Raw genomic sequence first — 16655 nt, forward strand, 5'->3', positions numbered from 1 at the left:
TAGCAAACTTCAGAATAGCTTATAGCCGCAGGTTCATCAAAGCCTTTGTCCAACCCTTTCAGGGGTAAATTTATCCAACCATGCCATGGCACCTTCTTTCACCAATGAATGTTGATTAAGTTGGATGTACATTAAACCACTCAAGGTGTGGTTTTATGTTACTCATCCACCAACAGTAAGAAAATATTCCACGTTTACATTCAAGTGTGTGGTCTTATCGGTTTCGAGTTAGGTAACCTACTGCGCATGCGCATGTCAAACTCTGGTAGTCTCACTTTGAATCTCGACTTCGCAGCACTGGTTCGCAAAAACTTAGAGTGTGTACTTAGGTGCGATAATGCTTGTTTATGCTTTTATAGCATGATTAAGTTCGGTTACGGTATTTGAGTCGCAGCACCACGGCATTAAATTAACATCTAAACCAGGGTTGCGGAGTTGGTTACCGAGTCCAGAGTCCGACTCCGGTCAAATGTGCGATTTTGTCGAGTCGCGAGTCCGGCCCAGACTTTACACCCTATATTCCACCAATTAACGGAACTAAAATAACGTGGGTATTCAGCAATTCATTTACAAGGGTGTCGTATAATTCATTCACTCACAATACATGGTTGGAACATATTCCGCCTTATGCAATTCACCTTTACAAATTTCAGCTGGCGACCATATCAGTTTGAAAATTCGGTAGAGTGCATGCGCATGTCGGACTCGGGACTCCGGTAGTTTTACAAGGTCCTACTCGAGTCCCTAGTTCCGAATCCGACTCCAGCACAAAACAAAACGAGTCCCGAGTCCGATTCCTCAGCCGTGATCAAAACACACTTTCACAAACAATCGAAAACCAACTTTTACTCTGTATTTGCACAAAACAAGAACGGTAAAACACACGCCGAGAAAGCTGTTTGCGTAAAGAGAATAAAATTCTTGGTTCGAACAAATACATGCAACAGTTCGTTTTAAATAAAAAACGCATGGGTTAACACGATGTGTGGCGACGGAAAAAACCGCCGGCGCTAGACAAATTCGTCGGAGGAAGCAGTAAAAATAAATAGCGTATATATGTTCTTGCTTTTTAGATCAATAGACGGATCACAGTTAAAATATTGCAAGGTTGGCAAATTTGTACTAAGGTAAAAAGGTACAATTGAATAAACACAATAAATAAAGCGGCTATTATGGCACAGCTTTCAGGTGTCGCATGTAGAAAAAACCATAATAATAGCACATGTACTGCGCCCTTTGTAAGAAAAAAACACACATAATTTAAATTATGTCCCGGTATCCTTAAAGTGCATCTAAAAACAGCATATAGATAAAACAAAAACCTCTTTAGAAATACACCTGGTGCAAATCATGCTAAACAGTTGCTTCAACTAAAAATGCGTTGCCGTTCCAAGTTGACTTTGGCGACAGCCATCGCGAAATCTTTGGCCGATTCTCGTTCCAGTATCGGGTTCAGGCCCTGCACAGATCTTCTTCTGCGTAGATTGTGCCCACCAACGATTAGCCCCTTTAAAATATACATACATATGCAAGGGTCATACGAGATCGTCGCGTCATTTTGGCAGGGTAGAGCTGCTGGTTTAAGTTTTACACACAAAGACACAATTACAATAAAATCAAATTAGTAAATATGCTGTTGCTAGTAGCAACTTGCTACCAGACATAGTATACTAAAAATAAGCTCTTCCGGTATTTATTTTCTCACATGTTTCGGCTACCTATGCAGGATGCCTTCATCAGGGAATGCAACAACCACGCTCAATACCATGCAAAGCAAGAAAACAGAAAAAAAGGAGATAAAACGCTATATATCCATTTTTGGTCGTTTCAACCAAAACATTCGAGAATTATATCATAAGTTCCGGAAGAGCCTCTTTTTTGTAAAATTTCATTAAAGTACAAAAACGAATATGTTTAAAAGACAGAGATCAGTAGCCGCTGATTGATGCCGTTCACCTATAACTCTTTATAGCTATAGGCTGAGAAGGTAAACATGAATGAGGTCTGGTATTGTCACATTGACGGTTCTCCAACTCAAGTGTCAGAATAAAAAAGTACTGTAATTGTCGATAAGAGAAGCAAGGTTTGTTTATATTTTGGTCGATAATGTAATATAACATTACATCGTTATCAATATAGAATTTATAAATTGTCTTGGCGTAAAAACAATGTAGCCGAAAGACTTGGACGTTCAAAAGTCCTCAGATAGCACATTTTTATGGAGAAAAGGGGGCACACGAGTATAAAACTAATATATCATTTGTACAATAACTAGAATTTTAATGGATAAAGGTAAAAATCGAAATTAGGCATTATTTCAGTCACTCATGCTTCGCCTATTTTTTGTATTTCCAGCAGCAAAAAATGAACTGGCTATTTTTTTGTATTTTCCAGCAGCCAAAAATGAACTGGCTAAAAGCCTAAAGTAGTCGTCAGTGCGTGATCAAAATCACGTGATAAACGTGCAATACCCCGGCTTTGATCGATTGTTCGGAAATGTCAACTTGCACTGTCGTTGCAATTTCATTTAATTTTTTTTTAGTGTTGCAAATTTATCTTTCACTGATTTGTCACCAAAATTATTTCTCGAAAACTCTACATCTTAAGAGATTTTTAAACCAGAGCCAAATTGTATTTTAAATATAGCAATTGTGATTTTATCGTTTATTTGGAATAGCTGTTACGTTAGAATAGCTTACGTTTTAAGCGTTACTCAAGCATATCACCATTTCATTAATTGCCTGTTAAACTCAAATTTGCAGTTTTCATTCCGTGACGTTTTATTCTGAATTGTTAGCAAGACAAGCACCCTGCCTTCAAATGAGAGCACCGCACATTAAAGGTTGAAAACCAATGGTATATATCAATTTTTAATTTCGGCATACAAGAAGCAATGATACTACACAAAAGTTGTTTAGTGTACCTAGACATCTATAACTAGATTTTATTTTATATTTGGAAATTATAATTAGGGGTGTAAGAGAATATTGGATCAGTGTCGATACCGGATGCCAAGTGGTAGTCAGTACTCATAGGATACTAGGGTGGAATCGTTCCATCCTAATTAATATAGGAGTTTCAGTCTCGCTTTTACATCCAACTATCCAACAAGTGATTACCATGAACGATAGATTTATCAAACAGTAGAGAAAAACTTGTTCGACGACTTGTTATGAGAAACTTAAAAACGTCGTTGGACAAAGTAGAATTTTTGGTGTGCACGGAATAAGTTAAGAACTGAAATTAGTAATATACGACTCTAGTCTAATTCGTGGAATTAGACAATTAGAAAAAATGACTTGACTTACGTCGTGTTTTTGTTATTTAAATTTAGTCTTTGCTCATAATCGGACAAGTTAACCAATTTTAATAGTTTAACGTTTATTTTTACAATAAGGACATGACTTTCAATTGAATTGCTCTAATTATGACTTTACTGGGACTTGCATTGTTATTTATTAAAAAAGACTTTACTTGGACTTTGGTTAAATTACAAACGACTTGACTTGGACTTAAGTCATTTCAAAATGATCTGTTTACAACACTGGTGCACAGAACAAAAAAGGTTGGGAACCACTGCATTAGGGGCCTGGATGTAAAAAAACAATCCGAAATACGATACGAACCTCCACATTGGCGACGCTATCGTTGAGCTGATCGATGATGGAGAGGTCGGACGCGGTGCTGGATCGCCTGGAGCGCTTCTTGGACGATGATGAGAGCCGAGGAGCGGCAAGAGGACTCTCCAGCTCCCGCTGAGGAGTGGAAGACCTCCGGAAGGATGTGATCATTGCTTTAAGCTCCCTGCCTCCAGGCGACGATCTCCGGCTCGATCCACTCGCTGATCTGTAGCTGGAAGAGTAGGAGGTATCGGATCTGGAGGAATAAGGAAGAAGAAGAAGATTTTAATTGTGGGGTAAACGGTTATGTAATATGTAAGGAAAATTGGCAAATCGCTGACAGATATCTCGTGGATAAAGTTAACGCTTGTCGATCTGTAGCGGGAAGAGTAGGAGGTATCGGATCTGGAGGAAAAACGAAGAAGAAGATTTTGTGGGGAAAACGGCTATTTGGTATAATGGTTGGAGGTTGTAGTAAAACGTAATAGAATATCAAAGCTTATACAGAAGTAGGTAGCATTTTGAACGTTTTGAATGACTCTTTATGTATTTTGAATATGTTGAACATAAATAAAGAGGTTTTCCGAACGCTAAAATTGCTATATATTTTTGTAATGGCTTTAAAATTCTTATTGCGGCTGTGGTGTTTAAAGAGTTGGCAATTTGCTGACTAAAATCGCGTGGATTTAGTTATCAAAATTCCAAAAAGGTTTTGAACAATTTTTTTTTTACAGCATTAAAATCTCTTCTAGAAAATAGTTGCGATTATTCCATTTCCGGTGTAGGAGAATTGCGGAAGCCATACAAAGGCATAGCTCATATAAATCAAAGTTGAACTTATTTTTATGTTATTGCCTAATCTGAGTTTTGTTTTCTTTAAAACTTACAAAAGTTCAGTGAAGATAATTGGGTCGCTAAAGCTGAGCCATTGGCAATACTTACACTTAATATTTGGATCGCGGCAAAAAAATGACGATAAACGCTGAATTTTAAAGGCAACACTTTTTGATCGATTTACAAAGTATTTATCTTTCTAAATTCCTAACTATCAAATTTAAATTTGAGCGAAAATGTTTTATTTAAATAAAATGCTACATTAACTGCGGTTCATAGGTGATGAGTGATGACTAATTTAATTGTGTGGGCAAGTCTATTACTTGCGACCAAAGGTCACTACATGGTACCTTGTCATTGTACAGTAGTTGTCTTAACGGTAGTTGGTGTTACGCTGGCACTTGGACAATTTGACACGAGTTTTACATTGCCACTGCTTTTACACAAAAGACGCCAATATATTGCTTACCCAAAGCTGTCATCGGCAATGAAAGTCTGGTCATCCTCTGAATCGAAATGAGAATGGAGAACTGACGTCAGAGTGGAGCAGGAAGTATCTGTGGCAGAAATATTAAGACAACAATTCAACACAATTACTCGCTGAAAAAGAGGCGATAAAGTTCATATATTGACTAAATAAAATTGTTTTGCTGCAGAAGCAGATACATTCGAAGTAGCCAAGTGTAGAAAAACAAGGTTGCAATGAAAAAAGTTCAGCGACATTTACAGACTTTTCTAAAGAAAAATAGTAGGTTTTTGAAAGACCTCAAATTGGATCGCTCACCGCTTATCTATTATAATTTAAAAACAAAACTGTAAAAATGCCATGGTCAGAATTACAAAAGGTTTTTCTAAAGAATTTTCAATACGTAAATCAATTCAAAGACATTGAAACATTTTTAAGGATTCAGAGACGTTGTGGCAACTGGCAACCCTGACAAAGCAGAAAGTTGCACGCAAAAGTGTGCAGCAGTTATATTTGACGTGTTCAAATTATTGGTAAAAATATCGAACTACATTTAGAGAAAATCGTAACATTTGGACATACCTTACTTAAGGTAAAGTGTGGCTTTTTAATAGGCCGTATGAAAATAAGTTTAAAAAAATACGTATAATGAGCTAAAAAGGCTATAGACCAGATTGAATAAGATCCACCAAGCAACATGCCAATCAATAAAAATCCTCGCTTCAGTGGTAAATAATATTATATAAGCAACGATTCGGCAGCTGATATGTTATGTAAAAGTCAAGGTTGGTCGCTTTCAGGACGGGGAAAAATGTTGTAGGTAAAACTACTGAATAGTTTTGACACAATTTAATTCTATTTTACCGTTGTGTAAAAACATAACACGATTTTTGAGCAAAAATACGATTTTTAAGGCCCGTTGCCTCGTTGGTGCAAATTAAAGTGCTGACAATAATTACCACCTTAATATCAGACTAGTCGTTGCGCAGGGTGGCAAAGCAACAGGGTCAGTACGTCAAAAGCAGTGTATAAAAACATTTATTTTAACCAACGTCTTTTATCTAAGTGACTCTAATAAGTCATTTGCCAAAAAGTCTTAATCAAGTAAAGTTATTTGAAAATCAGTGACTCAAGTCAAGTTAATGACTTAGGTCTAAGGTCATTACAACATTGGTAAAAAACAAAAAAAAGAACGTAAAAGGGCAATTTCAAAACAAAACCGCAGTCAGTTCAAATTAAACGTGAAAAGAATATTGTGTTGTTTTTAAACGTGACTCACCCGTCACGTTGCTGGTCAGGGTGGTGATCATTTGGTCGTTGACAGCCACAATCTGCTGCTGAACTGAGTTTTCGTGGTGGTGGCCTTCTATCGCTGGGAACGCAGACTCAGCTTGTTTCTGGAACCAAGCAGAGAGGCACGGCTCGATTAAGCATTAGGCAAAATAAGGCAGGGACACCACAAAAGTTTTCATCATAGAATGTCCAACGGTGCTCAGTGTTTATTGACATAATTCGAGTTGGTCAGACGACCCATACTTCAAGAGTGGCCTGGTTGAATTAAATGTTTGCTTGTATTATTTTCTCGAGTATCATATTTCTCTCTATATTTTCGATATAAATATCTTGAGTGGTTTATTGTGTTGATATTTTTAATGACACAAGTATTTAGTGCTGAGGCCCTCTAAAATGCATGCTCCGGCCCTGCGCTGAGGTGAAATGAACAAAAAGGGATGTGTTTTTTGCGATTCGATGAGCCGTGTATAAATTCACAATTTTATAGTTCGGCTAAGGCAGGCATCACCATTCACCAAATGACGGCCCGCGAAGTTAATTTTACCGGCCGGCGGCAAATAAAGTATGTAGTTGAAACGTTTTTAGATGCAATTGCTAACTTTATTTTGATTGAATTTCAAACTAAACCACTATTTATTAAAGCTAACTTTTTGTTGCATAACTAATGACATTTTCTTCGTTTTCGTTTAAAGATAATTAAATTAATGAAGTTTAACACAAAATTCTCAGTTATCCGACTTTTTACAAACTAAAGTTTGATGGCATAAAGCTGAAAGCCACGTGTAAGTTAACGTGTAAGCCACGAATTGGTTTCTTACTTGTCGTATTGCACCAAATGCTGTTTCTAGGTTATTTTAATGTTTTTAGACGTTTGGTGCATGTCTAAGTACGAAAATATACTATTGTGTTTTTAATCCATCCGTTAAATGACAGGCAAATTGCTAGTTTCATAAACTGACTTTTAACATTGTTTAGCTAGAATTGCTGTTTTATCAACAAATTTAAAATTTAAAGCCTTAATCACGAATTAAAATTTGATCAGGCTGATTTACAACCGAATTGGCAATTAACAGAAACCGATGATGTTATATGTGACTAAGACATACATGACTGACTTGATTAGAAATGTGCTAGCTATATGGCGCTGATGATAGTTACGATTTAGAGGGAGCACCCGTCGAATTTCAATCGATTTTCGGGCGATCAATAAATTCGTTGTTATCATTAATAATGTGCCAATCATATGTTCCCGGACGAGTGGATGATGTAATGGTTGTGTAACATTACTGTGTTTTCAGAAATAACTTAATCCTTTGTATTTCTAGCTTATATAAGCTATGGTTTATATAACGGAAAAATAAGGCATTTTTTAATCGGGCAATGTTAAAAATCGTTTTTATAAAGGTCCTATATACGACTGTAGCAAAATAACTCATGCGGAATCGCGAATAGAATTATTATCTACAAATATTTAACTAATGTTATGTAGCAAACGGAATGTATGTTGTTTTTTTTTTAAGTGGATTTTATAAGTTAAATATATTAAACCCAAATCAAGCATCAAAAATGGGTGAGAGAATTTAATCTTCCAGAAGTACCAAGGTGTTTTGGAAAAGTTGGAAAAACTGAATCCTCACAAAGTGCATTTGATGTGATGCTCGAGTTGAATCAATAGCATTTACGATAATACAAAAGAATAAACCAACAAATTTCGGACAAATTGTGGATTTTACTTCTACGTATCTAAAAAAACAACAATCGATTCATGCAGTTTTATGTGGGAATGTAAACTTTTACTTCTAGCTTTTAACATACGTGTAACCCAAGTTATAAACCTTCAGAAAACTAATTCGAACGGTCTTTTTTCTTTAATGTAGACAAACACTGTGTCTTCTATTTTTTTACCACGTGCGCAGGTGCCACGATTTATGCGCAAGCGCCGAAAATCAGTGCGCAATTTGGCCAAATTATTAAATATAAAAAGTACCCAAATAGGTTCCGTGGAAGCCCTTTATCGGTCTTAAGTGTTTTTCTGTCTGAAAATATCCGCGCGCGTATATTCATCCGACGAGACAGACCACCTCATCACTGCTTACCTGGGGCATCTTGTTTAACTTGTAACTTCTATATAATTTGTGCCAAACGCAAAAAAATATTAATTAACTTCTAAATACAATCTGAAATTAAAGATGTTTGGCTTCCGCGACAGATGGAGCAATATGCGCAGCCACTACCATGTGCTCTCGCAAATCAAGTACAAACTACTACAGTTTTGCATACCGCGTTGCTTACTTTGACAGGAGTTTGCATCATGCTTTCGCCAGTAGCTGTTGCATTAACGCCGTTCTCCTTCAGTAGCGTCTGTAGCTCCAGGTTCTGACGTTTTATCTCTTCCAGCAGCTGGTTATTGATCTTATTGTAGTCTTTGTATCTGCGAAAACATGTGTAAAAGTTACATAATTCAATAGCAAGTCAAGTCTCAAAGTCTTCAGTTGCTTAAGTCAAGACATAACTAGAGAAAGTAAGCTCTCCAAGTCCAATTCTTGCCAAAAAATTCAAATTTTAACCCATTAAAATTAGTAAACTTGTTGCTTTATGTGCAACAACTAAATTAAATAATAACAAAAAGCAACAAATAGCATTTAATTATTTTATGTGCAAAGTAGGATGAATAAAAATTCTTCGTGAATTAAGTCATTCGAAAACAGTGACTTGAATGCACTTCAGTCATGTCAATAAAACATTTTTTCCTAGCCCCATAAAATATAACATCCTGACAAAGCTCGAAAAGTTGACAACCAGGTTATATCTACCAAGATTCGATTAATATAGTTAATCTGCGCAATTACCCAGAGTTCCAGCATTACCTTATCATGCAAACGAACATTGTTATCATAGCAACCATGCTGAACGATTTGCGACAGGTCCACATATCCCGGTACACCGTCTCGGGCATAACCGTGTTTTCAGGAAGGCCGATGATGCTACCGGAGGCTAAATGGGCAAATAAACGAAAAAACAATTTACTTTTGAAAAAAAAAATCGGTTTTGAAAACAATGAAAAAAAAAATCGGTTTTGAAGCAATGAAATAAATAGTATTTTACCCGTAAAATTTTTGAAAAAAAAAAACAATAAAAAAAAATCCTAAACTCGGTTTAAAAAGCCTCGCAAACCGATGTACTCGTTTTGACTAGTGGTGAGCGCGTCGTTTTTTAAAACAAAAAAATCCGATTTTAGTAACTGTTCGATATAGCGTGTGGTTTCATTAACTATATTATGTGAGAGAAAAATGTGTAAGGTAATTGTGGAGGACAGCGTATGGTCTTCCAGTCATACGAAAAAAGTGCAGTACAGCGCGAGGCCATACTTAATCGGGATGTCGATATTTGGATTTATATTCCGATAAAGATACCCGATATTTCGGACTAAAAGTATCGTGATTCGATCCGATACCAAATTACACCATTACTACACGCAAATAAACAAAATAGAGGGAATGGAAAATTGTTTTCTTAAAGGTTTTCAGGCCGAAATTTGTTTTAGCATTACGAAGTTTGGTTACCACCAGTTCTTAACCTATAACGTTTTGATAATTATTTTTGAAGCTCGAATCGCTGTATTGGATCGCAAATCATTGCTGATTTCGTACATTAATTTAGTATCGGGTCGGCACCGATAGCACCAAAGTATCGGACTAGCAGCGATACGACCGTGGGATCGGGTATCGGCTCCGATCCGATTTTATCGGACATCGCTAACACACACCCATATGGTAATTGACGATCGCCCGCTCCATAAGGAAGTTGCAAGTGAGTTCGACGAAAAGCCAGATACGGGCGCCCGATGTGCGGGTGGTGGAGGTAAGGATGTAGGCCAGTAATGCGGCGCCCACGTAGTAGCCGAACGTGTACACGCTCGTGAACTCTCCCAAGACAGTCTTCTGGAGCGCTGCGTACAAATAGAATCTTTGGTGAATATTGTTCTAATTCTAAACAATGGTAATCAGCTGGCACTGTGTAAAGGCAAATTACATTGAAATATTGACGAGCTTTCGTACAACCGTGATACATCAGGTCAAAGTAGAATTTCTCTATTGGGGATGTTAGTAACCTAGTCTGGAAGAATAGGTTATGAAAGACAGGAGTTGTCAATTAATTTCGACAAGGTATCGAATGACAAACATAAAAGTATCTTGGAAGGATGGGTCATAAAGGTAATCTGAAAAACAAATTAAAATCTGAATTGCGAAAATGCTGGGGGGAAATAGTTCAGGTTGCCTTACAAGTGTAATTTTTTTATTAAAATTTTTTAAAGTTGAAAAAAAAAAACGGAAATTTGCCTAAAACTTTTTTTATGAAAAATATGGCGCAGCAAGGATTAAATCGCTTTCCAGTTCTGACTTAAAGGATTGCTCTTTGTTTGGAAGAGTGATTGCTTCCTGTTAGCTCAAGCCTAACTGACATGACCAACGTTAACTAATCGCCCATTGTTGTTTTTATTATGCGCTATTCACGTGGGTCTGTTCGTGATATGCCACGCTCCGTATATTAACTGCCTATTAACATAAGCAAAGCAACCAGTAAGAAAGCAATTTTTTTATCCTATAGTTTAAAAAGGTTGCGTTGGGCCGCAAACCATATCTGAAAATATTTGAAAATCTTAGCTAAAATCCTTCATTAAAGCCAACACAAGTAAACTTGCCAGGGCGCACGCACACCAAACACCCCTAACCCTAATCTTAACATTCTGACGGGCCAGTAAAGTCGCTATCGTTACAGTCGCTGTTTTACTGCTGTCGCCATTTATACAGTCGCTATTCGGCCCGGATCCCGTCAATTGGTTTTGTTATCACATTAGCACCAACTTAGTATCAGCGTTCTACCGATGCTACCACTTGGCATTTGGGCTACAATAAACAATAGAGTGGGAACAACATAGTTGGTTAACTGACCAACCTGCAACTCGGTCGAACACCTCGGCGAAAAGCACTCTTTGCTCGCGAATGATGGTCTTTGTCTCTTCGTGGGACCTCTTCACGTCCAACACCGACTTGTGCATGTTTTCTCGCAGCAGCTGTTCGTTTTTGAGCAGCACCTCCTGGTTTTTGAGCGTGGCGTTCTGCTGCGACATCATTTCCTGCGCGATCTGCGAGCTTTGCTCCAGGCTGGTGGCCACCTCCGCCGAATTGTCCGCCAGGCGGGATATCGTGTTTTCGGTAGACTCGTGCCACACCTGTGTAACAATCAACATTCGTTTGTTATGACTAGGACCATTTTTATTTTAACCTAAAAAAAAAATTTTTTAACTTTATTTTTATCAAATTTTAACTTTATTTTAACCTAACGAAATTGCTTGTTTGTAGAGGCCACAGTTCTTCCTTGAATTGATACCAGTTACTCAAACATAATATTTTGTCGATTTCAGACTCAAACATGATATTTTGTCGCAAAGTCCAGGTGTTTCATGGATTATAAAAAGTGCATCGGGTTTTTTGGCGATAGATTTAGCTTGCTTAGGCATTTTTGTATTACAGAATGTCAGTAGGCTATTTCTAAAATTCAAATTGTTGATCTTCGAAAAGACCACGTTTATGGATATACAGTGTTTTATAAGAATTATTTAAATACGTAACAATAAATAAAAAAATGGACAATTTGCGATAAAAGTAACCGCTGATCCAAGTGGGCATTGTGACATTTTGCCTGCTTTTATGGGTTAATATGCACCCGATCCGTTAGAAATAGTGCATTTCTAACCAAAAAAGTCTACGACAATTAGGGCATCCAATGGCAGAAAAGTCCAGAGTTTTAGACCTTGAGGTCTTGGCAATGCACTAATTTGGACCTTTAGGTAAACTCCCGGCATAGATAAATTGAAAATATTCGCTGAACATTCACAAAAGATTACAAAAAGTGTGAGATAGCATTAATAACACATGACCCACCCTAACCCACACGCTAACCCGAACCCTAACTCAAATAATGAGCTTTAATGTAATAATTATTTCAATGCTGGTGAAAAAGCCCAAACTCGGGTGGGCATAAGATAGTTTCTCGTCTGGTACCATAGGATTGTTACGTCACAAATTAAGGTATTGGAGCCTAAAGCGTTTATGTAATTATTAATTCAATGCACATTATTTGGGTTAGGGTGCTGGTTACCGTTTGGGTTTAGGTAGGTCAAGTATTATTAAACTTAATCTTTTGAAGCACATTGTTAAGGCAAATTAGTGCATTGTCCGAGACCTTAAAGTCTAAAAGTCAGACTTTTTGATCCTTTGGATGCACTAATTGTCGTAGACCTTTTTGATAAGAAATGCACTAATTTCTAACGGATCGGGTAGTTTAATTGTGTCGCAGTTCCTGATTTACAATGCATTCACAACGATTTTTACAAAAATTACTCTCAAGAAACAAACAAACTTTGTCAAAAGCCATAATTTGACATATTTTGACTTTATTAAAAAATTTTCACTTTATTGTAAATTTTAACTTTATTTTAACCTATAAACTTCTTAGAAACAGTCCCCTAGGTGCTGAAAACAACTTTATTCTCTGATTCGTGGACAGACGAGGTCTTTGAAAAATTTTAACTTTATTGACTTTTGCGGGCCCTAGTTATGACTCAATTGCGATTGGTAGTTTATGAATCTTTAAGCCTATCTTTAGTGAACTGCAAATCTTTAAGCCTATCCTGAGACAATTGCGAATCTTTCAGCCTATCTCGAGTCAATTGCGAATCTTTCAGCCTATCTCGACTCTCGAGTCAATTGCGAATCTTTCTGACTATCTCAATGGTTCCCAAAAGGAAACCATATTTTTGGGCAACTAGATAGACCAACATTAATGACAGCTATTAAAAGATAGTCAGTTTTCTTGGCACCCTTGTGAAGAAATTTTTAAATTTTGGACTCAGGGGAGGAAACATACTGTATAAAAAAGGGTACTCAATTAGTTGTATGGAATAAAAAGTTATTGAACTGTATTGATTAGTATTAGTATTAAGATTCTAAATAGGCCCATAATATATTGTTTCTTCGCAATTTTAGCCATTTAAGAAATATACATCAATGTAGGCATTTTTACATAGGTATAAAAATTAAAACCTGCGTTATAAGTTAAAAAAAAACTTAACTTTTAGATGTTTAACGCATCCAAATTTTTTAACAAGTCTTGACTTTTGACACAGAAGCATCTATTGTAGTTTTACATAAATTATTTCAATTTTGTCGACTCTTTTTCTGTAGGTTTTTTTTTCGTTTTTTTTTGACAGCAGGGTTCATTGATGTAATAAAGAAAAAGGGTACTATAATTTGTGTTTTTTGCTGGGAGAAATTAGCAGTATTTGCACAAGTTTGTAAGGGAGAAATAAAAAAAAACTTTTGAGAAACACTGCCATATCTCGACTCAATTACGATTGGTAGTCTGTGAATCGTGTAGCCTATCTTTTGCAGTACTTTGTTTACGTCACAGCAGTGCAAAATTAACAAGTAAAATAATAAACAAACAACAGTAGTCATATAAATAAAAATGTATTTACCTTAGTTTTATTTATTTATAGTGTTTAACACTATACGGGCACCCTAAATTACCTTATTGGCCGTGATTACAGTATAATACGAAAACAAAAGACTACGAATACCAAACAATTTGAGTAAAAAAAATGACGCCTAAAAAAGAGGATTTAATGTGCTCTCATAGAGTTTTTAATGCACAAACCAATTAAAAATATTTTAAAGATTCACAGGTTTTGACGTAACCCTGAAAATACCACTGTATACTTAAAGTTTAGCTTTGTTTGTTACTGGTGTTAGCAAATAACGTTATACCTCTGCATACCTGGCTTTGTAGGTGAAAGCATATCTGCTGAGTGTGGGTGAAGAATTCTGTGTAGGTGTTAAACGCTGAATCCTTCAACACATCTTCTGAAGTGCACTCAGAAATTGGAACGTTTTCTTGGCATTCAGGAATGTCTCTGCCAGCACTCTTTATAAATGATTGAACGAAAAATATTACTAGATTTCGTGAAAGGAAGAAAGTATAAATTGGAGTAAACCAAACTGCAGATAACATAATGTTGGTGTTTCATCGATAAGCAAACAATAGATTTATGTTTAATAATTTGTTCATCAAATAACGTTACAGAGTCACTTGAAAGACAGGATTAAATGTTTGCTTCTAAAAAAAGGCCCTCTTATTGACACTTTGATGACAACATTAAACGTTTGCTGCCAAAAAAATGGCCCTCTTCTTGACATTTAAAAAAAATATGTTCTGGAATGTCAGTGGGGAGGTCTCGGAGGTCGACTTCAAATGGCCACTGTTATTTGTATTCAAAAAATACTAGTGGCCCCCTGAAGAGTGCTTCGTAGGGTCGCTTGTTTTTTCTTGTTTTTGTAAACTAATAAATATACTGGTCTATCTCTATATTTTTCAGTAAACCTATATATATATATATATATATATATGTATATGGGTCTATCTTCATATTTATCTGTAAACAGATATATTTTTCAGTAAAACGATATATTTGTTTATCACAGGCACAGGCAAATAGCATAAGCAAACATTTCTACGCCAATAATAAACATAGACAATCATATATAATTGAATACCATACATAAAACATCTTTACACCATGTTTTATTATTAGTTTGACTTAAGCACCTGCAGGTGGCATCTCGCAAAAGCATAAGCGATCCTTCTCTGCATTTCGTCAGTTAAACTTCGACAGCCGGTTCTCAGTTGTTCCAGAGCTTTTGTCCAGCACTGAGTTACGAACAAACAATGTCTCAAACATGAAAAAACTATGGGTAACATTTATATACATTGACATGTTAGTTTCTTGTTTTGTAATAAAGTAGAAATATACCGGTCCAATTTACATAGTGTTGCCATATTTCAAAATAGGATTAATTTCTGATAGTATATAATATACAAACAAGTGTTGTGATTCTGACTTAAACAGCCATTGTTTTCAAATTACTTGACTTACGTCAGTCAGAGAAATGACCTGGGTTGAAAAAGTATTTTTATCAAGCATTGTTTTGGTAAAATTGGGTTTTATTTATCTAAGGTTTTACCTATGAAACAAATTGCTTACTGCATGTCGTGATTGTGTTATGAGTTATTGCTCATAATCGGAATAGTTTATCAATGACAAGGACTTGACTAGGATATGACTTGCTATTTGTTCAAGAAAAATAATTTAAATTAGGTTTTTACCGTTTTTTTACAAATAGCTTTGACTTCAACTTTTTGACAGGAAAATTTTTTTGGTAAAGCGCAGATACGTCACTTTCACAAAATCATGTGTTACCAGCTAAACTTCACCAAATTTAAAGGCCAAAAATGACGAAAGGAATGCTAAGTATCCAAACATTAAAAAAAATGCTAAAATATTTTGGATTTACAGTCACATTTACCAATATCTAAACAACAGATACCTTTCCATATTTCATGTGCTTTGATTGTTCGTAGATTTGCTGCAGTTGTTGAGAAGCCACCTCCGATTCGGCATTCTTTTGCACTTGTAAGTGAGTTTTTGCACTCACCAGGTGCACAAACATAAATAAAATAATGGAAACAAAAAGTTGCATGTTGATTGTCTGCAATTAGACAGGTAAATTAGCTATGGAAAATATGTTGGAAATGTTTAGATTTGAAACAGGAGAAAAAAATTTTAAATTGGAATATAAAAAAACACCTTCTTTGATTTGAAACTTTGAGATATTGCACAAGACAGCTGTTTGTGCACCTTGATATTGTGTGAGTGTAATATATATATAGTTATTTCTAAAATTTGGATGGTGGTAAATTAAGTCTTATACCAAAAACTGTAATCGTGAAGGTTTCTTTAATATCCCATTTCAAACCAGTCTGTGTTTCATGGCACTTCACAAGAGATCTAAAGTGTGCAATTTTCAGGTGTGCAGGTGTGCAATTAAGGTTTTATGCCCACCGAATGTTAGAGTTTTCTAAGAATTTGCATACATGCAAGTTACTAATTTGAGTGTGCACAAAACAGCTTTTAGAAAAATATTGGGTGTGCACCTGTCACATTATGGAAAAGGCTATTTGTACTGAAACCCGTCAAACCTTCAACTATTAATTAAGTGTCAATCAAGCGATATTGGGTGAGCAACTAACATGTAACTCCATGTACACAGTTGGCAATTTCCTTAAATTAAGTTAAAAAGTAACATACCCTCGTAAAATGCACTGGTTTGGACAAAACAAGCTACAAAGAAGGTCAAAACTAACCCAAATAATGTGCGTTGCGGTAGGAGACAGACTCAATATAAATTGTGCACAATGTGCACCAAATGTGTAAAGCACTTGTGCACCCTTATTTATTGGTTGGCTTACATTTAACATACAATTTATGCAATACAGAGTGCATCCAAAACAGAGATCGACCGATATTACTTTTTTGCACCAAT

General features: G+C 36.0%; 1 protein-coding gene across 1 annotated transcript; it reads right to left on the minus strand.

The window, feature by feature from the left end:
- Window positions 1–907: 907 nt before the first annotated feature.
- On the minus strand, window positions 908–15817 carry LOC146146928 (uncharacterized). The gene is made up of 11 exons (XM_083387737.1): window positions 15660–15817; window positions 14881–14982; window positions 14053–14199; window positions 11170–11446; window positions 9980–10162; window positions 9081–9207; window positions 8494–8644; window positions 6200–6317; window positions 4924–5011; window positions 3627–3876; window positions 908–1507 (listed from the first exon to the last, which is right to left on the minus strand). Exons 1-11 carry the CDS (start codon window positions 15810–15812, stop codon window positions 1367–1369), a joined length of 1737 nt encoding a protein of 578 aa, XP_083243863.1. The 5' UTR covers window positions 15813–15817; the 3' UTR covers window positions 908–1366.
- Between the last annotated feature and the right edge of the window lie 838 nt (window positions 15818–16655).

This window comes from Ascidiella aspersa, chromosome 4 (assembly GCF_963924565.1).
Source record: "Ascidiella aspersa chromosome 4, kaAscAspe10.2, whole genome shotgun sequence".
Taxonomy (NCBI): Eukaryota; Metazoa; Chordata; class Ascidiacea; order Phlebobranchia; family Ascidiidae; genus Ascidiella; species Ascidiella aspersa.